The sequence below is a fragment of the Poromitra crassiceps genome, assembly GCF_964638095.1.
Source record: "Poromitra crassiceps genome assembly, chromosome: 8".
In the NCBI taxonomy this organism is placed as follows: Eukaryota; Metazoa; Chordata; class Actinopteri; order Beryciformes; family Melamphaidae; genus Poromitra; species Poromitra crassiceps.
Genome location: NC_139629.1, coordinates 32,688,073 through 32,711,768, shown reverse-complemented (window position 1 = coordinate 32,711,768; position 23,696 = coordinate 32,688,073). Strand labels below are relative to the sequence as shown.

General features: G+C 43.4%; 1 protein-coding gene across 1 annotated transcript in view; it reads right to left on the bottom strand.

Annotated features, from left to right (window-relative positions):
- Positions 1 to 8,553: 8,553 nt before the first annotated feature.
- Positions 8,554 to 23,696, bottom strand: part of st8sia3 (ST8 alpha-N-acetyl-neuraminide alpha-2,8-sialyltransferase 3) — a gene marked incomplete at both ends in the record, with an annotated part of 52,120 nt that continues 36,977 nt past the window's right edge. Inside the window, 3 exons of the mRNA XM_083641017.1 lie at positions 8,554 to 8,836; positions 16,798 to 16,979; positions 20,305 to 20,680. Of these exons, the coding sequence (XP_083497143.1) occupies positions 8,554 to 8,836; positions 16,798 to 16,979; positions 20,305 to 20,680 (841 nt within the window). The remainder of the gene's footprint in view (positions 8,837 to 16,797; positions 16,980 to 20,304; positions 20,681 to 23,696) is intronic.

Sequence of the window (23,696 nt, the reverse complement as noted above, 5' to 3'; positions counted from 1 at the left end):
ATAGAAGTCTATTGGACTAACCTGCACGTTGTGGGAGTTCTATAGAAGTCTATCAGACTACTATGCACATTGTGGGAGTTCTATACAGTAGAAGTCTATGGGACTACCCTACACATTGTGAGATTTCTATGGAAGTCTATTGGACTACCCTGTACATTGTGGGAGTTCTAAATAAGTCTATTGGGTTACCCTGTACGTTATGGGTGTTCTATAGAAGTCTATTGGACAACCATGCACATTGTGGGAGTTCTATGGAAGTCTATTCGACAATGCTGCACGTTATGGGAGTTATGTAGAAGTCTACTCGACTAACCTGCTTGTTGTGGGAGTTCAATATAAATCTATTGGACTACCCTGCACGTTGTGGGCATTCTATAGAAGTCTATTGGACTATCCTGCATCATGTGGGAGTTATATAGAAGTCTATTGGACTACCCTGCACGTTGTGGGAGTTCTATAGAAGTCTATTGGACTACCCTGCATGTTGTGGGAGTTCTATAGAAGTCTATTGGACTATCCTGCACGTTGTGGGAGTTATATAGAAGTCTATTGGACTACCCTGCATGTTGTGGGAGTTCTATAGAAGTCTATTGGACTATCCTGCATGTTGTGGGAGTTCTATAGAAGTCTATTGGACTACCCTGCACGTTGTGGGAGTTCTATAGAAGTCTATTGGACTACCCTGCATGTTGTGGGAGTTCTATATAAGTCTATTGGACTACCCTGCACGTTGTGGGAGTTCTATAGAAGTCTATTGGACTATCCTGCATGTTGTGGGAGTTCTATAGAAGTCTATTGGACTACGCTGCACATTGTGGGAGTTCTATAGAAGTCTATTGGACTACCCTGCATGTTGTGGCAGTTCTATAGAAGTCTATTGGACTACCCTGCATGTTGTGGGAGTTCTATAGAAGTCTATTGGACTACCCTGCATGTTGTGGGAGTTCTATAGAAGTCTATTGGACTACCCTGCATGTTGTGGGAGTTTTATAGAAGTCTATTGGACTACCCTGCACGTTGTGGGAGTTCTATAGAAGTCTATTGGACTACCCTGTACATTGTGGGAGTTCTAAATAAGTCTATTGGGTTACCCTGTACGTTATGGGTGTTCTATAGAAGTCTATTGGACAACCATGCACATTGTGGGAGTTCTATGGAAGTCTATTCGACAATGCTACACGTTATGGGAGTTATGTAGAAGTCTACTCGACTAACCTGCTTGTTGTGGGAGTTCAATATAAATCTATTGGACTACCCTGCACGTTGTGGGCATTCTATAGAAGTCTATTGGACTATCCTGCATCATGTGGGAGTTATATAGAAGTCTATTGGACTACCCTGCACGTTGTGGGAGTTCTATAGAAGTCTATTGGACTACCCTGCATGTTGTGGGAGTTCTATAGAAGTCTATTGGACTATCCTGCACGTTGTGGGAGTTATATAGAAGTCTATTGGACTACCCTGCATGTTGTGGGAGTTCTATAGAAGTCTATTGGACTATCCTGCATGTTGTGGGAGTTCTATAGAAGTCTATTGGACTACCCTGCACGTTGTGGGAGTTCTATAGAAGTCTATTGGACTACCCTGCATGTTGTGGGAGTTCTATATAAGTCTATTGGACTACCCTGCACGTTGTGGGAGTTCTATAGAAGTCTATTGGACTATCCTGCATGTTGTGGGAGTTCTATAGAAGTCTATTGGACTACGCTGCACATTGTGGGAGTTCTATAGAAGTCTATTGGACTACCCTGCATGTTGTGGCAGTTCTATAGAAGTCTATTGGACTACCCTGCATGTTGTGGGAGTTCTATAGAAGTCTATTGGACTACCCTGCATGTTGTGGGAGTTCTATAGAAGTCTATTGGACTACCCTGCATGTTGTGGGAGTTTTATAGAAGTCTATTGGACTACCCTGCACGTTGTGGGAGTTCTATAGAAGTCTATTGGACTATCCTGCATGTTGTGGGAGTTCTATAGAAGTCTATTGGACTACGCTGCACATTGTGGGAGTTCTATAGAAGTCTATTGGACTACCCTGCATGTTGTGGGAGTTCTATAGAAGTCTATTGGACTACCCTGCAGGTTGTGGGAGTTCTATAGAAGTCTATTGGACTACGCTGCACATTGTGGGAGTTCTATAGAAGTCTATTGGACTACGCTGCACATTGTGGGAGTTCTAGAGAAAGTCTATTGGACTACCCTGCACTTTGAAATGAGGAAAAAAGGGTACCCAGTGCGTTAACAAGTGATACCAACGAGTCCTGGCCAAGCGTCAAGATTTGAGGGGTTGGTAGAGAACGGGTTGGTTTGTGTTTCCCCCATAAATATTCCAAGAAACAATTGAATGAGGTGAATTTATCTTTAGTACTGACCCAAGTTCTCCAACATAAGTTAAGTGCATCCCAAGTTAAAATGTCAGGAAACCCAAAAGCACTGAACATTTTAAATTACATCTTCATATAGGGGGGGGGGGGGGGGGGGGGTTGGGGGGTTCTTATTCTGCATTAAATGCTAAAAATGGACACTGGATGGAGCTGCATAACCTAAACATTACACAAAACACACAACCTCCTCACACACACATATGCATGGATATGTGCTCTGAGTTGCTCTCTCTCTCTCCGTCTCTACCGCGTGCGCGAGCGCGCATACACACGCGCGCACGCACGCACGCACACACACACACACACACACACACACACACACACACACACACACACACACACACTTATGTACACATGCGAAATTGCAAACAAACACAATGATCTTAACATGCACACACACATATGCACACAGATAATGTACACATGCACATAAACACACATACTAAGACTTAAGAAGCAATTGGAAGTTGACACAGAGAAGCAGTGACAGATTCCGTCTGTGACGGAAGCAAAACCAGGATCAGAGTTAATAAGTGTTGGCTTTTCAGTGTTAATAAGCATTGGGTTTTCAGTGTTAAAAGTGTTGGGTTTTCAGTCTTAATAAGCACTGGGTTTTTCAGTGGTAATAAGTGTTGGGTTTTCAGTGTTAATAAGGGTTGGGTTTTCAGTGTTAACAAGCGTTTCAGTGTTAATAAGCATTTGTTTTTCAGTGTAAGCGTTGGGTTTTCAATGTTAATAAGCGTTGGGTTTTCAGTGTTAACAAGCGTTGGGTTTTCAGTGTTAATAAGCGTTTGTTTTTCACTGTTAATAAGCATTGGGTTTTCAGTGTTAATTAAGCGTTGGGTTTTCGGTGTTAATAAGTATTGGGTTTTCAGTGTTAATAAGCGTTGGGTTTTCAGTGTAATTAAGCGTTGGGTTTTCGGTGTTAATAAGTATTGGGTTTTCAGTGTTGATAAGTGTTGGATTTTCAGTGTTAATAAGCATTGGGTTTTCAGTGTTAATAAGCGTTGGGTTTTCAGTGTTAATAAGCGTTGGGTTTTCAGTGTTAATAAGCGTTGGGTTTTCAGTGTTAATAAGCATTGGGTTTTCAGTGTTAATAAGCATTGGGTTTTCAGTGTTAATAAGCGTTGGGTTTTCAGTGTTAATAAGCATTGGGTTTTCAGTGTTAATAAGCGTTGGGTTTTCAGTGTTGATAAGTGTTGGATTTTCAGTGTTAATAAGCGTTGGGTTTTCAGTGTTAATAAGCATTGGGTTTTCAGTGTTAATAAGCGTTGGGTTTTCAGTGTTGATAAGTGTTGGATTTTCAGTGTTAATAAGTTTTGTGTTTCAGTGGCAGTCATTTGTTGAGTTGATGGTGTTGATAGGAGAGCTGTAGAGCTGGTGCTGCTCGGCTGGGTCTGCTGCTCAAAATGGTCAAAAATGGTAAATGAACTCTGATGGGAGTGGACTGATATAAACTGATTTTTACACTCCAAGTTAAATTTATATGGACGATTTTGCTCCGCATGAAAGCTTTGGCAACACGTAATAAAGTTGTTCTGATTTTGATCCCTCTAAATGGCTCATTCCCCTACACTCTTGTAGAGGATCTGCATGTGTTGCTGTACACACATATTCATCGTGTTGAAAAGCAACACTCTATGCTCTCTCAAACTAGACAGGATTGTCCTGAAAATTATTCATCAATGTTAAGATTCTGGGACAATGGAAGCGTATTGCATTGATCTAAAAACAAACCGAGGAAAAAAAACTTTTCTTTTATATAGTGCCAAAGTCGCGCCCTCTTCTGTGTTCAGCATGGGGCCTAAAGGTTTTCATTCCACATTAATTTTCCCATATACGTTTTGTAAAATCATTTTTTTTACAAAACATCTATGGGGAAATGAGTGGGGAATGAAATCCCTTCGGTCCCATGCTGAAGGAGGAAGAGGACATGACTTTGGTACTCTATAAGATATACAATATACAGAGCCTCCAGGATTTAGCTGAGTTTTCTTTTTGTGATTGTTGTGATCAAAAATGCTCATTTTGCAACAGCTTTTCTTCTGTTTTATGATTTTTTTTTGTGCAATAAAATTGTGGCAACTGGCAAAAATTCCACGTTGAGGAAAGAAATTGAATTTTTTTTCTAACTACTACCTAATGGCAACTTTTCTCAAAAATTGGAATTTGCAAAGTTTTATGTGATTTTTTGTGTGGTAAAATTGCAGGAACTGGCATAGAAATTGCGGGAATTTAGAAAAATTGCAAGACGCCGCAAATTGGTTGAGATTGGTTGAATTTGCATTCATTATTGCGATCGCGAAATCACAATTTCCTGGAGGGACTGAATATAAGTATATAAGTAACACACATTTCTCACTTAACTTGTTTACAATAACAAAACATATTTTAACATGTTTCAGAGTCTAATCGATGTTGTTGTAGTCGACGATTTAGCCCTTTTCTTTATTCAATATCAGTGCAAAATGCTTCCATACAGGACACAGTCTGCTGTGTAGCTAATCAGAGATAATTATCATCACCTTACACACAGTCACATAGTGGAGAGTCCCATTCACTTGTAGTCCACCAGGCTCCAATTCAGTTACCTGGGTTACAGTAACAGGCTTCCATAGAGACAAATACAGTTTATAATCTTGACTACCGTACTCAAATTCTGGGAGAACAGTGAAAGATATTGGACTCTGATTTTAGATATGCTTTTAGTTTGGGTTTTTATGGTAGAACATTATCATAATATTATATTGTATCCTGATTAGCCTACCTGAGCTGTGGACCAGGACCCAGAATTAGTCCTCCGGTCGATTCCCCACCTAACGCAGCCAGAGGGCAGCACAGCTGCAAAATAAATTACAGCTTTCACATTTAATAATCATAGAATTTGGCCATATTAATAAAACATCAATATTGTTCAATTTATTTTCAATCACCCACTGTTGTAATTAAGTCTAGATGTTGAGATGCGAAAAGTACAATAAAATAATTATGTTCCCCCAAAACATCGGGACTAATAATCGTGATCTTAATATCTAACAAATTAATTGGGATTATAATTTTAGTGCGGAGTCTCACGGTGAGAGAATCATTTGACCCATTTTGAGTTGTGGGCTGAATAATGAGTGCTTGATATATTTGTGCTGTAGGCTTGTAGCTGTTGTTACGTATTTGAGGCAGCAGCATTCAGCCCTTTCAGGTATGTATAAAATGATCCAAGCCCGTATAACAAAAGACGTTAAACAGCCTTGGCCCTGACAGTTACCCAGACTTTAATGTAGCCTGTTTTCACCATGAACTAGTAAACCTGAGGTTATGCTATAGTCTTATGAGTAATGAGCGTTCGTGTGCCAAGACTTCTGTTTCCATCATCGTCATTGTCTGACGACGTCTCTGTAGCAGTTGATACAGTAGTTTAGCTGAAATGTCATCTGGACCTAAAACACCTGCAAAAAGTATCGATCCATCAACTCCAACTGCATTATCACGTCAATCAGACTGTAAACAATGACCACGGCGCACGGAAGCGGAAGTCTTGACGCGGATGTCCGCTCTACACCGGATAACCCAAAATATCAGACGTCTGTCCCAGAGTCTTATTAGTCGTCAGACTGATAGACTCTCCCAGACTGAGTTATAGAGGGCGTTCATGTCATGTAAATTAACACATGCTCTGGCGGCCATATTGGAGATCCTCAGCTCTTGGGTTGAGGGTTTCTAAACTTATGACTTGGCTCAACAAAATTTTATATCATTCATATCTGCGGTTTTTGACTGGCAAACTTGCTGGGAAAAAAACAGCATAAACCAGCAAAGCTGCTTTAGCTGGTCACCAAGTCATGCCCAGGTCAAGACATGTCCGGACTGCCATCGTCATGCCCAGGTCAAGTCATGCCCAGGTCAAGACATGCCCGGCCTGCCAAGTCATGCCTAGGTCGAGACATGCCCGGACTGCCATGGTCATGCCCAGGTCAAGTCATGCCCAGGTCAAGACATGCCCGGACTGCCATGGTTTTTCTAGAGTTGCAGGAGTGTGCTGTGGCTCTTACCCTTGAACTACTTACTACTAGATAGGGCTGTGCAATTAATCAAATTCTAATTTCAAATATGATGCTGGCTTCCCACAATTATGAAAACAAGATAATCGAGATAAAACAATTATTATAATAATTTGTATATTAATTATTTTAGCCTATTTATTTCTTCTTTTTTCCCTTTTTTTTGTTCAGTTCAAGTATATTTAAAGTTAAAAGAAATCCAGGATTAAAAAGGCATTTTGTTTCAAGTTCAATAAATGCAAGATGGTGCCAAAGTCAATGAGTAATCGCATTAAATAATTGTGATCTCGATATCAGTCAAAATAATTGTGATTATTCATTTTGCCATAATTGAGCAGCTCTATTACTGAATGCTTCTTCTAATAGTAATACATTGAAGCTTATTCTACTGCTGGTCACTGGATAAAAGCCTCAGCCAAATGCCTAAATTGTAACTGTAAATGTAAATCCACTTCAGTATAGTGGCTATACAGTACTATAGGCAATATGCAATGGAGGAAGAACGAGCCGTTTACTTTGCTGTTTACTAAACAGTTGGTTGGAAACCAAAATTGGGCTGTTTCTACTTGGGTTCTTCAATTTGCCTACTTCCCAGGATGGGATACATTCACTAAATGACAGTCCCAAGCTTAAATGTATTTCTGCTGAGTCCTGGACTGAAACATTTTAAGATGACTTCACTAAAGTCCATGTCACATGTCGGTGTTGGTGTGCCATGGACTTAAGACAAAGTCAGATCCAAGATTCTGCTTCAAATGAAAGAAACTCATCTGTTCTTTCACACTGCAGAACAGACTATGTTCTGGGACCACAAAAGAAGGGCTTTCGAACCCCTGCCTTTGCAGTCAGACTGCTGGCAAGAACATTGCTGTGCTGTGTGAAATGCTAGATGTGCTGTTGACGAGCTGTAGTGCCGTACCCATCCTGTTGCAGCAATAGGCTCAATAGGTTCAATGCTTTGTGATCTGCTGCTGATAGGTAGAGTTTCTCCAAAGTCCAGCTAAAGCCAACATTTCCACACCGCCAGAATGTGAACTGTGGTCCTCATTGGCTCACGTTTGTCTAGTCTCTAGTGGTAGAAAATGAACTCCCAGTTTCTTGAGCTGCTGGCATGGTTAGCCCTAAACACAGGGCCTTTCTGATGGATCTTGGGCTGAAAAAAGTTGAAGAATCTGTGGCACCAAGTCAATCTCCAAGGTGCCACGGTTCCACTTTTGACAAAATCACACGTGTCCTTCTCTTGCTTGTCTCACAATAGTTTTTTTGGAATGGAGGAACTTTTTCATAGTTCGAAGACCAGTTGGGGAAACCTTTTCATAGTTCTAAGAACAGTTGGGGGAACTCCCCCCTTTTTGCACCACAGGAACTGGGTACCATCATAGTTCTTGGAACGCCGTTTTGAGGGTCTGTTTTTTAGCTCCCACTTCAGGGTAGGTAGTCTCCGAGCACAATAGGAAGCATTACTGGTCTAGACTAGTGGATCCCAAACTGTGGTACATGTGGCCCTAGGGGTATGGAGGTACTACGGGGGGTACTTGAAGGGGAACATAGTAAAATGTAGGAATAAATCGTGAAAATAAATGAAACATTACAATTAGTCTGCTCAGGAGGCACTAATTGCAACTCTTCCACTCCCTTTCTTATTTTGTAATGTTACATTCTTCAACAGGTTTATCAATCATTCATTGCATCATATGCTATAGTTTTCTCTTGCAGTTTTCTAAGCAAAATGTTGCAGTCTGGTAAAGGGGGTACTTCAGAAATCAGGGAAAGGGGGTACAAAGGGGGTACTGAAGCAAAAAGAAATGAGACCCGCTGGACTAGACGTAAGTGTACATTGATTGGTTGGAATTCTAAAAATGCCCCGAGGCGTTAATTTCATCACTAACGTTAACTTGCTTCTTTTTTTTGCGAGCTAACGTTAGCTACCTAATTGTTAGCCAAAGTAGTATCAATCCCCTGTGAACTCTCACTTGCTTTGCTGTGAAGCTACTAGTAGCGGTTAGCATGCTAACCACCAGCCGACTTAGGCTACTTCAGCGTTCCTAATGGCGGTGCAAATGGTCTGGGGTACAAAATCTTGAAGAAGCCCTGTGCTTGCAGTGGTCTTGGCCCTAGGCGCAGTGCGACAGGGTGAGCTTTAGCAGGCCCTCACTGTGCATCTTATAGAGGAGTTTGAACTCGGCAGGCAGCTGGTGGGATTCCTGCCACTTGGTGGTGAACTTGGTGCCCTTCTTGTCGTAGTAGTGGTAAGGCAGCTCCTTGCCCGTGTTGGGGTCCCAGCCGAAGGGCCAGAAGCCGTACAGGTGGATCTGGTCACACATGGATGAGGCCAGCGTGTACATCAGGATCCCCGTGCTCAGACGCTTTGGAGACAGCTGCTTGGTCTTCCAGTAGCTGGTGAGAAGTAAAACGAAGCATTATAATTTATGGATTCAAACTGCAAATTAGAAATCAATAACTTGAAGATGCATTTTACGAGATTTCTTTGCTTATGTAGATAGATAGATAGATAGATAGATAGATAGATAGATAGATAGATAGATAGATAGATAGATAGATAGATTGATAGGGATTTTTGTCCAGGTGAACGCCCAGGTATTTGTAGCTGTCCACCCTCTCCACCTCCTCACCCCTGATGGAAATAGGGTTCGGCTCAGTCCTGGTCCTCCCAAAGTCCACAACCATCTCCCTCGTTTTGGACACATTTAGGAGGAGGTGGTTGTTTCCACACCAAGTCACAAAGCGGTCCACCAGTTCCCTGTACTACCTGATTGACAGAGCACAGTTTGTGTGTCTAAGGGGATGTGTGTCTGACCAGGTGGTCAGTAGCACAGGAGCACTGCAGGGGACTGTATTCTCACCTTTCCTCTTCAGACCCGCTTTACACCAACATGAGCGATGAGCGATGTACTCGCACTCGCCCTGTCAAGCCCTGCCCCGCTGCTGCAGCTTGGTTGGCTGCCTGGCTGTATTTCCGTCTTTAATTGGTCTATTTTGGTTTTGGCCCCTCCTCTCGTCTTGTCGTTTGCGATGTCCTGACGCCAGGTATCCCAGCATGCTTTGCAAGGTGGTGAGCGACCGACGGCAGCGAGGGAAGGAGGGGCATTTCAATTGAAGACGGAAATACAGTAAGGCAGCCAACCACGCTGTAGCAGCGGGGCAGGGCTGACTGGGCGATAGCGAGTACATCGCTCATCGCTCATGTTGGTGTGAAGCGCCAGTCACCCTGTACACCTCAGATTTCCAATACAACTCAGTGTCCTGTCATCTCCAGAGATTTTCAGATGACTCTGCAGTTGTGGGGTGTGTCAGAGGTGGAGAGGAGGCGGAGTACAGGGAACTGGTGGACCGCTTCGTAGCATGGTGTGGAAACAAGATTCAAGATTCAAGATTTTTTATTGTCACTCCATAGTACAAGAATCACGTGTGAAATTCTTGTGCTGTAGGCTCCGTTACAACATAGTGCAAATAAAAGTATAACAGTGCAAAAACAGGGCATATAGATGCAGTAAAACAAGAGAACAACAAGCAATAACAGTAAACTTTTCCTTTTCTTTTCTAGCGTAGACACCTTAAAACATAATTAAACATTCTGTTTGCACAGGTGCAAATAACATAGGCATAATTATCATATGTAATGGTAGCAGCTACTACATGATTGTTTATTTGTGTGTGTTAAGGAGTCTCGTGGCCTGCAGGAATAAACTATCCCTCAGGCGATTTGTTCGTGCTTTTGGGACCCTGTATCTCCTCCCTGAGGGTAGCAGGGAGAACAGGCTGTTGTGGGGGTGGTATGTGTCCTTGATGATCTTCAGGGACCTCCTGAGGCACCGCTGATTGTACAGTTCCTGCAGTTCTGGTAGCTCACATCCTGTTACGTGGTGGGCCGCGCCTCACTCTTCTTAGTGCCCTGCGGTCCATGGTGGTACAGTTCCCGTACCAGGTTGTGAAGCAGCCAGTCAGCAGGCTTTCAATGGTGCCTCTGTAGAAGTCCCTAAGGATTTTTGGCCTTAGCCCAAATTTCTTCAGGCGTCTGAGTCTGTGTAGTCGCTGTTGGGCCTTTTTGACAACAGTGGCGGTGTGGCTGGCCCATGTCAGGTCCTGGTGGATGTTGACTCCCAGGTACTTGAAGCTGTCCACCTTTTCCACCACTGTGCCATTGATGGTGATTGGGGGGTGTGCACCCCCCACCCCCCCCTTCCTGTAGTCTACAATGATTTCCTTGGTCTTTGAGACGTTTAGAGAGAGGTGGTTGTCCTGGCACCATTGTTCCAGGGCCTCCACCTCCTTTCTGTAGGCCGTCTCGTCGCTCCTGGAGATCAGCCCCACGACCGCTGTGTCGTCTGCAAACTTCACGATGGTGTTCGAGGTTTGAGTCGCCACGCAGTCGTGGGTGTAGAGGTCGTACCAGAAGGGGCTGGAGACGCACCCCTGTGGCGCTCCTATGCTGATGGTCAGTGGGGAGGAGGTGAGGTTGCCCACTCTCACCACCTGGCGGCGGTCTGTCAAATGGTAAATGGTAAATGGCCTGCATTTATATAGCGCTTTTATCCAAAGCGCTTTACAATCAGTAGATAGTCTACATTCACCCATTCATACACCGATGGCGGCAGGCTGCCACGCAGGGTGCCTACACACCATCGGGAGCAAGGAGGGTTAAGTGTCTTGCCCAAGGACACAACGACAGCAGCTGGGAGGGAGCGGGGATCGAACCGCCAACCCTTGCGTCATTGGCCGACCCGCTCTACCTCCTGAGCTAAAGCCGCCCCATCCTGTCAGAAAGTCCAGGATCCAGTCACACATTGCTGTGTTTAGTCCCAGATCCTTGAGCTTGCTTACCAGCCTGGAGGGTACTATGGTGTTGAATGCTGAGCTGTAGTCCACGAACAGCATTCTCACATAGGTGTCCTTCCCCTCCAGGTGCGAGAGGGCGGTGTGGAGCACATGTGCTACTGCATCCGCTGTGCTCCTATTGGGGCGGTATGCAAATTGGAGCGGGTCGTGGTCCGGGGGGACCAACCACCTCCTAAATGTGTCCAAAACAAGGGAGATGGTTGTGGACTTGTGGAGTTGGAGAGGGTGGACAGCTACAAATACCTGGGTGTTCACCTGGACAAAAATCTATCTATCTATCTATCTATCTATCTATCTATCTATCTATCTATCTATCTATCTATCTATCTATCTAGTCAATAATCCAGGGGGTTGTGGAAATACACCCATAATCCTTACTATCCAACGTAATCTCGCAAAAATACACAAAATTAATGAGATATTGCCAATTGTAGTGAAAGATAATAGCACTCATATCTGTCTGTATGGATCACTGAACTCATACAGAATTTCTACTCTCAGAACTGCTTGGTTTTACCAGATGGTGTTTTTACTTTTTAGACTCTATCTTTAATACTGTGACCATCACGATCCCCATGCTTAGGCACTTTGAAGGAGCAGCTTTAATTCCCAAAACCTGGTGCGTAGAAATAATCAAAATTATGTTATACAGTATATTATATTATTATATTCATTTTCAAATTATTATCGCTTATTACAAATATGCATGCAATAATGAATAAATTTGTCAATCAACCAATCAATCAATCAGAATCTGTATTTTAAATGAATTACTTTAATTAGTAAATAACACTCTTACAGTGGTACACAACCTTGCCCTACTCAGGAGCCACACTGACAAAGAAGAAAAAGCTTTGGAAGAGCCACAATCCAAAGAAAGTCCCTTTCCTCCCATATTATTTATTTATTTATTTATTTGGGTAATCAATAAATCAATCAAATTCACAAATCTTCCAGTATTTGTAAGATCACAAAACAACCGAACATGGTTTTCTCAGATAGATATTCCATTGACTGAGTATCAATTAAAACGCTAATAAATCAATGACCATAACACCATTTTACACATCTTGGTCTTGCAGATGGCATTCATTTTGCTTTGTGGCTGTGTGTGTGTGTGTGTGTGTGTGTGTGTGTGTGTGTGTGTGTGTGTGTGTGTGTGTGTGTGTGTGTGCATACAACTGTGTACCTGTGTTTTTGTGTCTACCGGTATACAGTATGCACATTCTCCCTCCCCTTCCTCCCACCTGCATGAAGTGGAAAACCAATGTGACTACTGCAGCTTTGATGAAGCCGTCCTGCACGGCGGCATTATGGGGCAAACTCTCCAGGTGTCCTTAAGGTGCTCCACCTCCACCCCTCCTGAGCCTCTTAAACGCCGTCATTCTTCCACAGCAGGTCAATTTAATGGGATTGGTGAAGATTACTGTACTGCTAGTCTATTCGACTGGTACAAGGGCAAGCACCAGGCTTAACCCCCCCCCCCTACACACACACACACACACACACACACTGTTACGACTCTGTGCCACACACACACACACACACACACACACACACACACACACACACACACACACACACACACACACACACACACACACAGCTCAGTACAATACAGCCACGTTACACAATAATATTAAAATAATAACAACAACAACAACAACAATATTATTATTAATAATAATAATAATAATAATAATAATAATAATAATAATAATAATAATAATAATGATAATAATAATAAATAAATAAATAAATAAATAAATAAATAAATAAATACATACATACATACATACATACAAACAAATCAGTGGTATTGTCTATTCTAGACAATACCACTGATATTGTAGTTTAGGCTACAATATAAGACACAACATAGCTTACTTAAATCTGAATTTCCGGTCAAATTTGGCACTAGAAAATATTCTATCAATGAGATTGAGAAACAATTGTACATTTTACATGAACAAGATCATGTTATTTCAATGAACATTTTCTTACTAATTTAAAAAAAACAGATCTATGTAGAAAACAAAAAATATTGACAATTACAAGCTGTTTTCATTTTATCTTCTGTCAATGTCATCTGTGAGTGTGTTATCTAGTGTTTTTGTCTGACCTGCCTTTCTGCCAAACATGTCACTGATTTGGATGCAGTTAACTGCATCTGTGGCAAGGGCTTTTCTTTTTCTTCCCCTCCCTGCTTCACCTTTTGTTTTCTTCACCATTTCCCCAGGTTTTTGGGATCCAAAAGTAAGAATGGATTGCATAGTAGTGACACAGTACGTGACAGTAGCCTAGCTAGCTTGTAGTCCGTAATCCGTTGGTGCATGATTGCATCATGTCTGGTGACTCGTAAACGCGCCGTGCACCCTCATGCTGGGGTTAACTCATTCCTGCCTGCCTGCCTGCAGCCTGCTATTTTGTGTATAGAGCTGCAGTCTATAAAGAGCAGATCTCCACGCAACTAGAAACACAGACTGGCCTGGCCTGCTTCTAAGTTCAGTGACTGTGTTTTTTTTTTGTTTTTTTTGTCAGGCCAGGCCACCGCCGCTCCCGATTAGCCAGTCCGGGCTGTGAGCGCTGAAGGAGTGCGTGCCCTTCCGCATGTCCTCGAGTGCCCACCGCCCAGGTTGGGTCGTCAAAAGGGGCTTTCTGTGTGGAGTTTGCATGTTCTCCCTGTGCCCCCTGGAGGTTTCCTTCATATAGGAACCCCTCACCAAAAACATGCAATATCCTGGTCGCTGAAGTGGTGCTTCCTCTGGTCGTTCGGAGCACCTGTTTGGAGGGAGGGGAACTCGTTGGAATAGCGGGATCCTCCCACGCACTACATGTATGTCCTCCCGGTGAAGCTTCCCCTGTCAGGTGAAAAGAAGCGGCGATCGACAGAGGGTGGAGCAGCAACCAGGATAAATAAATAAAAAATTAGCACTAAATAATTGAAAAGGTTGTTTACCTACAACTCAATAGATTCCTAACCTCAAATGATCTCCTAGATAAACTCCAATCAGGCTTTCGCCCCCATCACAGCACTGACACCGCGCTTACTAAAGTCATAAATGACATTAGAATGAACTCAGACTTAGGCAAAAATTCGATTCTAGTGCTACTGGATCTTAGCGCTGCATTTGACACTGTTGACCACTCAATTTTATTGGACAGACTGGAAAACTGGGTTGGGCTATCGGGTACGGTCCTCCAGTGGTTCAGGTCCTATCTTCAAGACAGGAAGTACTTCGTCTCCATTGGCAATTACACATCTGACCTAACTAGGATGACTTGTGGGGTGCCTCAAGGATCCATTATGGGGCCCGTTCTCTTCAACCTTTATATGCTCTCTCTAGGCCTAATTATGCAAAAAAAGTAGCCTATCATAACTACGCAGGCGACACTCAGTTGTATATAACTCTTTCCTCAGCTGACTATGCTCCCATAGAATCATTGTGCCAGTGCATTGATCAAATAAATAACTGGATGTGCCAGAATTTCCTACAGCTAAACAAAGACAAAACAGAGGTGATCGTCTTTGGTCCCAAAGAACAAAGGCTTAAAATCACTGCACGCCTTGAGTCTCGATCCCTGAAGCCTAAGGATCCAGTCAAAATTCTTGGTGTTATTATTGACTCCGATCTCAACTTTAACTCCCACATTAAGTCAATCAGAAAATCAGCTTTTTATCATCTTAAAAATATAGCAAGAATTAGGGGCTACATGTCCAGACAGGATCTAGAAAAACTAATTCACGCCTTCATCTATAGTAGGTTAGACTACTGCAATAGCCTTTTCTCTGGTCTCTCCAAAAAATAACTTAGTCAACTTCAGCTCATTCAGAATGCTGCTGCTAGAGTTCTAACAAAGACTAAGAAAGCTGATCATATCACTCCAGTTCTTAAGTCCTTACACTGGTTGCCAGTGTGTCATAGAATAGATTTTAAAATACTGTTATTAGTCTATAAATCACTTAATGGCCTAGGCCCAAAATACATAGCTGAATTGCTCCCACGCTACGAACCGTCTAGACCTCTTAGGTCAGCAGGGTCCAGCTTTTTAACTGTCCCTAAGATCAAATCAAATCATGGGAAGGCCGCATTTACCCACTATGCTTCTGCTAGCTGGAACAAATTGCCTGAAGACCTCAGATCTGCCCCAACTTTACTTACTTTTAAAAATAGACTAAAGACTTTTATGTTTACCGTCGCTTTTAACTGCTGACAGCTGTTTCTCAATCACTATTATACAATTGGTTTTAAAACATAGATGATTGCAATTACTGCTAAAAGCTGCAGGTCTGGGGGATGGTTCCGTAATACGGATATACTCACAAGAGGGTGAGGTGATGCGTCAGGAGGGACGCACGCGTAAGGGGAGTTTAAAAGAGGACACCGTACCCAGACCTGAGTTTTATGTGTGTGTAGTCATGCTTCTTATATAGTATGTCAGGGGACTAAATATAGATAAATTGATTTATTCTATTATGCAAACCCAATGAGTCCTCTTTGAGTTTTTAGCTCTTTTTGCAACTGCTGCACCTGTTGCTTAATGCACTTTTTATACTCTTTTTTAAAGTTTTGTTGTGATGATTTTAAATGTCCATTTTATTCTCTTCTTTTATTCTTTTATTTTCCTGTCAACCATTTTATGTGAAGCACTTTGAATTGCCTCTGTGTATGAAATGTGCTATACAAATAAACTTGACTTAACTTGTCTAATGGGGGATGAAAATTTGATAAAAAAAAAAAGCCAGCAATCTACTACTATAGGCTATATCTCGTGAGACAGGCCAGTTATATTGTTGTGAGCAGTGAAGGAAGCCACACCCCCTCTCTGTGTTGTGAAAACAAGGCTTGAAGTTTCTAGCCTGTCCAAGCGCCGGACCATCCTCACACTCCCAAGCTGTGAATGTGATTGGAAAAATGAAGCGGCCGTGGCTGTGAAACAAGGTAAGTGTGTGATTGTATCTCAGCTGTGGGAACAGCTGTGCATTTCCTGGTTTGGGTTGCAGTACGGTCGGTCGGCTGTGTGGCTCGATCTGCATGTCTCCACGGCACAGGCTGGTCAGACTGTGTAGTGCACACACAGCAGACAGCTATAGGAGAGCGATGCGAGTGCATACTGTAGTGTTTTATAGACTGTGTTTACGTCTAATTCTACTGCTTAAGCGCGACATCTAGTGGGCAAAAAAAATAGCATGTAGTGCCTTTAACTAACCCTTAATTGACAGTTAACTAGTAATCATTTACTAATGGTGTTCGTGTTAACTAAACAATTGTGGTTGGTTGGGTTGAGGCATGAAGTCACTGAGGTTAAGGTTAGAGCAAGATTACGGTCATGGCTGTTAATTAACAGTTAATGTTAATGTTGATGCTTATCAAGCATCAACTAACATTGGTTAATGTACAGTTATTGTAAAGGGTTGCCAACATTTCTTATTTGATGTGCTACTGTTCACCTTACTTGATGTACTACTGCATGAGTGTATGCATGAGTGCATGTCTTACTTGTTGACATACTGCATGATGTTGCCCGGCCAGGCCAGCTGGACCTTCAGCTGGCCCCGGTGCTCCACGAAGAAGTCCACCAGGGTCCGCGTCACGGTGGCCGATGTGTGGAAGAAGAACGCCGGGATCCACAAGATGGCACCGTCCAGCTTCTTCAGACTCAGGAAGAAGTTATTCCTGTCCTGCACGTAGGGTTGCAAAGGGCCAGGAAATTTCTGGTAAATTTCCCTAAACTTGCTGGAAATTTTCCATGGGAAGTTAAGCTCAGGAATTTTATAATGTTTTGTTTTTGCATGTTCCCAATATTCAAAGTTGGAATCTTTCCATCAGAATTAACAGGAATGATTTGTGTAAGAAGTAGGCCACGGTCATTTTCTTTTCTTTCTTTCTCTTTTCTTTCTTTTTTTACAGATTATGAAAGTGCAGATTGCAAGCTTTCAAATGATGAGTCACACATCTGAAAATAGTTGAAGGAGATATGCTTATTTGAATGTTTGTACTCCTAAAAGCAACATTCAGAGAAAATCGCCCTGGAAGTTGGTGATCAAGCTTGGTTTGCCCTGAATTAGTCTCGCTGGCCAGCCTTCTCTCCCTTCCCTCCGAGGAGTCTGGCGCTGCAGGTCTCCATAGTGGGATTGCGATGGGCGGCAGTGCCCTTGGAAAATAGTTTCCAACAATCCAGTTTGCCGTTTTCAGCATGTAGCAACGAGCTAGCGTGTAGGTTTCTGCCATTAGCTTGCTAGCTAGTTAGCGTTGTTGTTTTCACTGAGGCGGCAGGGCACTATTTACAGCGACACACAGGGAGGAGGGAGCGGAAGCCGCTCTGATTGACATGGTCGGAGCCAATGACAGAGTTTGTAATAAGCCGGGAGCGGACATCCGGCTGCCACCGAAACAGTATATATATATATATATATATATATATATATATATATATATACATAGATATGAACATTTTGTTTAGAAATGGACCATTATCCAGTTCTATAGACAAGTTTCCGCGCGCTGGCCTAGGGCGGCGCCATAGCAGCCTTATATGTCCCCGGCTTCCGGTTAAGTCCACATTGGCTGAGTTTCCCAACAAAGAAGCTTCTTAAGAGTTAAGAAGCTTCTTAAGGAGTTAAGAAGGCTCCAAAGAAGTGTTTCCCAAACGCCTTCTTAACAGCCTTCTTAACACATCGCTAAAGAAGGCTCTTAAGAAGCATCTTAACTGGAGCTGTCCACTATCTCGATGTGAGAGGTCCTCTGCGGCCCACTAGATGGCACTCTGAGCCCACCAGTGGGCCATGACCCAGTGGTTGAGAAACACTGTTGTAGAATAACCTAATCGTGTTCATGTAAGGGGGCCTTAAGAAGGGTTAAAGAAGCTTCTTAGCGCTAAGAAGCTTTTGGGAAACCCAGCCATTGCCTTTTTTACAACGATGTGTGGCTTCCCTCCACTACAGTATATTTTAGTAATCTGTTCACTAGTCTCTAATCTAGAGTAACGTTAAATTTGTATTAATAACACATGTAAAAGCCAGGGGGTGCCTGGGAGGGGAGCGGCCGGGCCTCGAGCGGACCCAGGCCGGTTGCGGGAGCGGGCGCCACACACCCCAGGTCCCGGTGGAGGGGAGGGGGAGTGGATGGGAGGAGAGCCCTCGCCCTCGCCCTCCGACTCAGTGGTTTCCACTGCTGTAAATAAAATAATTGTATGAGCACTCAATCTGTTTGTCAGTCAGCTCCACTGTTGTACGACCACCAGCGCCTCATAGCGCACCAGCGCGGCTCCGCTCCCCGCATCTCCTGCGTGATGCCCGGCGTCCTGTGAGGAGGAGAGGACGGCCCCGTGCAGGGAGAGGAGAACGTAGAGGACGCCCCTAATATTTTGCTTTGTCCCTTTTGCTTTGTCATTGTTTTTCATATTTTATTTAGAATTGTAGCCTAATTAAATATCCCCCTCCCTTGAGATCGTTTTGTGTCCAGTCTTTCTTGCACTTAATGTAGGCTACACGGCACCTCGGACAGCTCCGCTGCCACAGACGGGGAAACATTTGGAAATAATTCTAACTACTCTGCTTTGCACACAGAAAATATAAATACAACAGACAATTCTGTAATGAATAGCTGTAATGAAGAGTGGGGTTTGAAGAAGCGCTACACAAAAGTTTCTCCAGTTTCTTTCTCTCTTTCTTTCTCTCTCCCTTTCTCTCACATTAAACGATATACATGCCTATAATGTCAATTATCTGAATGAAATAATAATACATATTAATTAGGAATATTAGTAATATTAGAAGCCTAGCTAATTTCGGGGGGGGGGGGGGTATTAAAACGTTGAGCTATATTAATACAACGTTAATATTGCTAATCAAAATGTTCCAAAATGTTTTTTTTATACATCAAATATGTGTAGTTAGACAGCTATCCCATTTGAAAAAGATCTGACAGTTATAACTCTGCTGCTGTCTGGATGCTGCACATAAATGGGGATGATTATGATAGCCTAAACTAAATAAATGAAACTGTGCATTGCAGCTTCACCCAAAGCCTGAGAAGGGTTGCCACTGCATGCTGTAATCTTCCAATCTTATATTCTATTGTGTTCTAAACTATTTTTTTCTATATATTCTATTCTCCATTCACTATCCTGTCCCCGGCGCACTGAATAGGCCTGGTTTTCAAAAGCGCAAAGCGCTAAATTTATGCCAGGTCGGAAGATATCATTTAAGGCCGACACGCCTATTCTGGCCCATTCTGGGACTGCGCCACGCCCATTCGGCCTAAAGCGCATTTGGCAGCGTAAAGCCATGTTGATATCTTCCCAAGGCAGGCGCAAGGCACGTTTTTTTGCGTTTAAGGCCCGTTTTAGCGCCGAAGGCCTGTGGGAGAGTAGGGCCCAAGATCTTCCCATGTGTCCACTGTCAACGGGTGTGGGATAGACACTCTTTCGTTAGACAGGAGACTCGGAGAATGATCCCAAGTTTGCATTTTTTCGGCGGTCGCTATGGCTTCTACGCTAGTACGTTACGCTTCTCTGTATTCACAAAGACCGGAAGAGACATACATATCGCGGCCGAGTCCGGAAGCAAACCGGAAGTGCCCAGGAAACTTGTCTATATTCACACAAAAAAAATGCAAAAAAAAAAATGATTGAATGCATGTCTGCATGAGTTGTTTATGTGTGTGATTGTTGCAGTGTGTTATTGTTGCAGTTTGTGCTTTTCTCAAAAATTGCAATTTGGGAATCTGTATGTGATTTTTTTGTGGTAAAATTGTGGGAACTGACAAAAATTGCAAGTCGAGGGGGAAAAAAGTTTGCTAGTTGAGGAAACGGTTTTGTCGTTTTTGCTGAGAAATCGAGGGACTGGCTTATGACTAAACAAATGTTTATATTTGTTTGTATATGACAAGGTAAATACAGTTAGTATAAATTACTCCACAATTTCCAGTTAATTCCCGTTAATTCCCATTAAATCCCATGGAAAGTTTTCAACTTTGAATAGTCCCGGAATTTTGCAACCCTACCTGCACGGTCAGTAAGTTGTTGTAGTACTTCTCCAGGATGCTGGGGTTGAACGTGGTCATGTTGGTCCTCCTCCCGACATCCTTCTTGAAGATCTCCGTTGGTGCAAAGTTGCATCGGAACACAAAGTCGAACTTTTCGATCTGCGGGCCGCAGCGCGAGCCTGTGAGGATGCCGCTGTTGCCGACCACGGCGCAGACGTTGTAGTGCTTGTTGAGGATGGGGGAGGCGTCGGGGAGCAGCGAGCGGAAGTTCTCACCGATGGAGAAGACGTACTTGTGGCTGGAGTAGTCGTAGTGCATCAGCTGGCCGATGCGCACCGAGCCGCGCGTCAGGGAGAAGTTGTGGGGGATGTCTATGTACTGGGAGATCTCCGTCCTGGAAGACAGACAGGGAGACATGTCTGTTTATCGGCAGGTTGAGAGGGGAAGGGTTTCTAGTCTGTTTGAAAAAACGCTGCTCATTGTAGTAGCGTTTTTCTTCTTTTCTTATGCTTTTTGTGAGGAGGAATAAAAAGCCGATACCTGACATTAGCTTAGCACAGGGGTTTTCAAAGTGTAGGAGAGTGAGACCCCCCTCAGAGAACATATAGAGAGCCAAAGTGAACATCACTTACTGCTTTTCTCCCTGTACCAGCATGTGAAAAAATATCAATGGTGGTGAACGGAGAGATACGTTACTTTTTTTATCCCGTTTGAATTGTGCCACGGGGGGAACACATGTTCCATTTTGTCAATTTAAAAGAGAACTATGCATGTTAAGAATCGCTAGCTATGGACCAACCTCTACAATTTGAAATTTTGGATTTTTGAAATGTACCATCGTTTCGATGATATTAACCCTTAAAGTCGAATTGAACCTGTTCGTCACGTGCATAATGAGTCCGTTTCAGTCTGAAAACATAGTGGCCCCTATCGTTGCATCGGCCTAGTTTCTACGCCGAGCGCCTGGCGCAGTGGGCGTGGACCAGCACACTTGATATCTTGGTCTTGGCACTACACGCAGTCTAAAGCATTACAACCATGCCTTTTAACACATTGACTGCCAGCCGTTTCTTTCTTGCTGTAGGTAGCTTCTGCCAAGCCGTTTTTTGAGGATTGTGGCTCATTTTACAAGAGCCGAGGATTCTTTTCTGCTTGGAGTTTGTGAACATACAATATCTCAAAAGTACTAATAGAATGTGTACTTTCTCTGTCTAAAAGAGTTAGTTTGTAGAGTTAGTAGTTATGTAAGCATTAGCAGTTGAATACAGCATGGTTTTAGCGTCAGAAAAAATATTCAGAGATAAACGGCTTTTTGTGAAATTCGATATAACAGTCACTTTAACCATTCATTTTTGGCTCTCTCTCTCTCTCTCTCCCTCCCCCTCTCGCTCTCTCTCTCTCTCTCTCTCTCTCCCTTCCTCTCGCTCTCCCTCCCTCTCTCTCTCTCTCTCTCTCTCTCTCCCTCCCTCTCGCTCTCCCTCCCTCTCTCTCTCTCTCCCTCCCTCTCGGGAGGGAGACGCACTAGGTTTAATCCTAGTGAGAGGGGGAGAGGGAGAGAGAGAGAGAGAGAGAGAGAGGGAGGGAGGGAGAGAGAGAGAGCGAGAGAGAGAGAGAGAGAGAGAGGGAGAGAGCGAGAGGGAGAGTTGCTTCAACTCCTCCCTCCGTGGGCGTTCTTCTTGGCTGCAGCGGCCGTCACAAGCTTGTCACCAGTCTCAGTGCTTTGCTGCTGTCCTGTGCCTGTGGCTGCGCGGCCGCTGTTTGAGGAAGTCGGCATGGACTCGCTCGCTTCTTGGAGTTTTGGTTGAGAGAAGCTTTTGCGATTCTGGTCATATTTATGCTGCGTGTTTCAAAGTGTGTTCCACCTGTAATCTATTATGTAAATTTGCAATCCCGCATCGCCAGCAATCAGCGCGAAAACGAAAGCGTTTTCCCCCATCCATTTTCATGAGAATGGCTGGGGTGAGAATGGCGTGACAAGTTAAAAAAATGCTTGCCTTCCTCTAGTCAGGAGAGCACTGTTGCCACTTAGTGGGTCGGTGGAATGGGTTGTAAACGTTCGGTGGCTCCAATAATTATATAAGAGATGTAAAAGGGTTAGATGCACATCCCACGGTCAAAAAAAAAAAAATCATTTTTTTGACGACTCAACTCGTCGTTGGCAGTGAACAGCTGGATTGTGTTTGACGACTCAACTCGTTCTTGGCAATTAACGTGTTAAGCGTAAAATTATGCACCGTCATGCTCATTGGATAAGTGCAATAAACGAATCGCACGCTTGCCTTTTAAGCTCCAATTCCACTGGTCCAGCAAAACCAGACAGAAGCCAACCGCTCTGCCCCCCCCCCCCCCTCCTCCCTTCATCCAGTCTGTCTGTCTCCATATAGGCTATTATTCCATATTATTATGCTTCTCAAACCAATCTAACTGCAGTTTAAATACTGCAAGCATGTAAATACGCTACACTATAGCAAGATCAAAGTGAAAAGAATGTTCTAAATGCATCAGCTAGAAAAATATAGCCTATTAGATTGGTGAAAGTTTGTCCAGAAAGATATCATTTTCTCTCGCCTGCTGCAGGAAGGATGATGCACATAAATATACCCTACATTATGTAAAGTCATTGCATAAATGTGTTTTTATTGTAAAACTAAATGTGAAGTAGGGCCAAGTTATTGGAGCGGACATCACAGTATAGCACATGACAGTAGGAAGCGCGTTCCGCTGTCACTTATCTAAATCACGTTAAATCGACAAGGGATATATATAGGCCCAGGAGGACATATATGTTTCACTTAGGGTGGTGTTTTAATTTCGATGTTTTATTTGGTCCAATATTTAAATGTTCTACAATTGCAGGCTGTGTTAACATTACAATTATTTTAGATCAACCTTTTATATCTATTTCGCCTCATTTGGTTGCTATTTAGTAGCGAAATGGAGTACCCAATTGCATGCTGGGACATTCACAGGCAGTGAACTTACAACTGCTATTTCCTATAGGACGTGTGTTGTGTCTGTCTGAGTGAGGGAGTCAGAGAGAGACAGTCGTATTGTGCCTGTCAGACTGAGGAGAGAGGGAGAGAGTGACACAGAGAAGGGTGACAGAGGAGAGAGCCAGAGGGGAGGGAGAGAGCCAGAGGGGAGCGCTCGGCGCAACTTGCGCACTCTGAATAGGCCTGGTTTTCAAAAGCGCAAAGCGCTAAATTTACGCCAGGTGGGAAGATAGCAGTACGCCGAGATTTAAGGCCGACACGCCCACTCTGGGCCATTCTGGGACTGCGCCACGCCCATTCGGCCTAAAGCGCATTTGGCAGCGTAAAGCCATATTGATATCGTCCCAAAACAGGCGCAAGGCACGTTTTTTTTGCGTTTAAGGCCCGTTTTAGCGCAGAAGGCTTGTGGGAGAATAG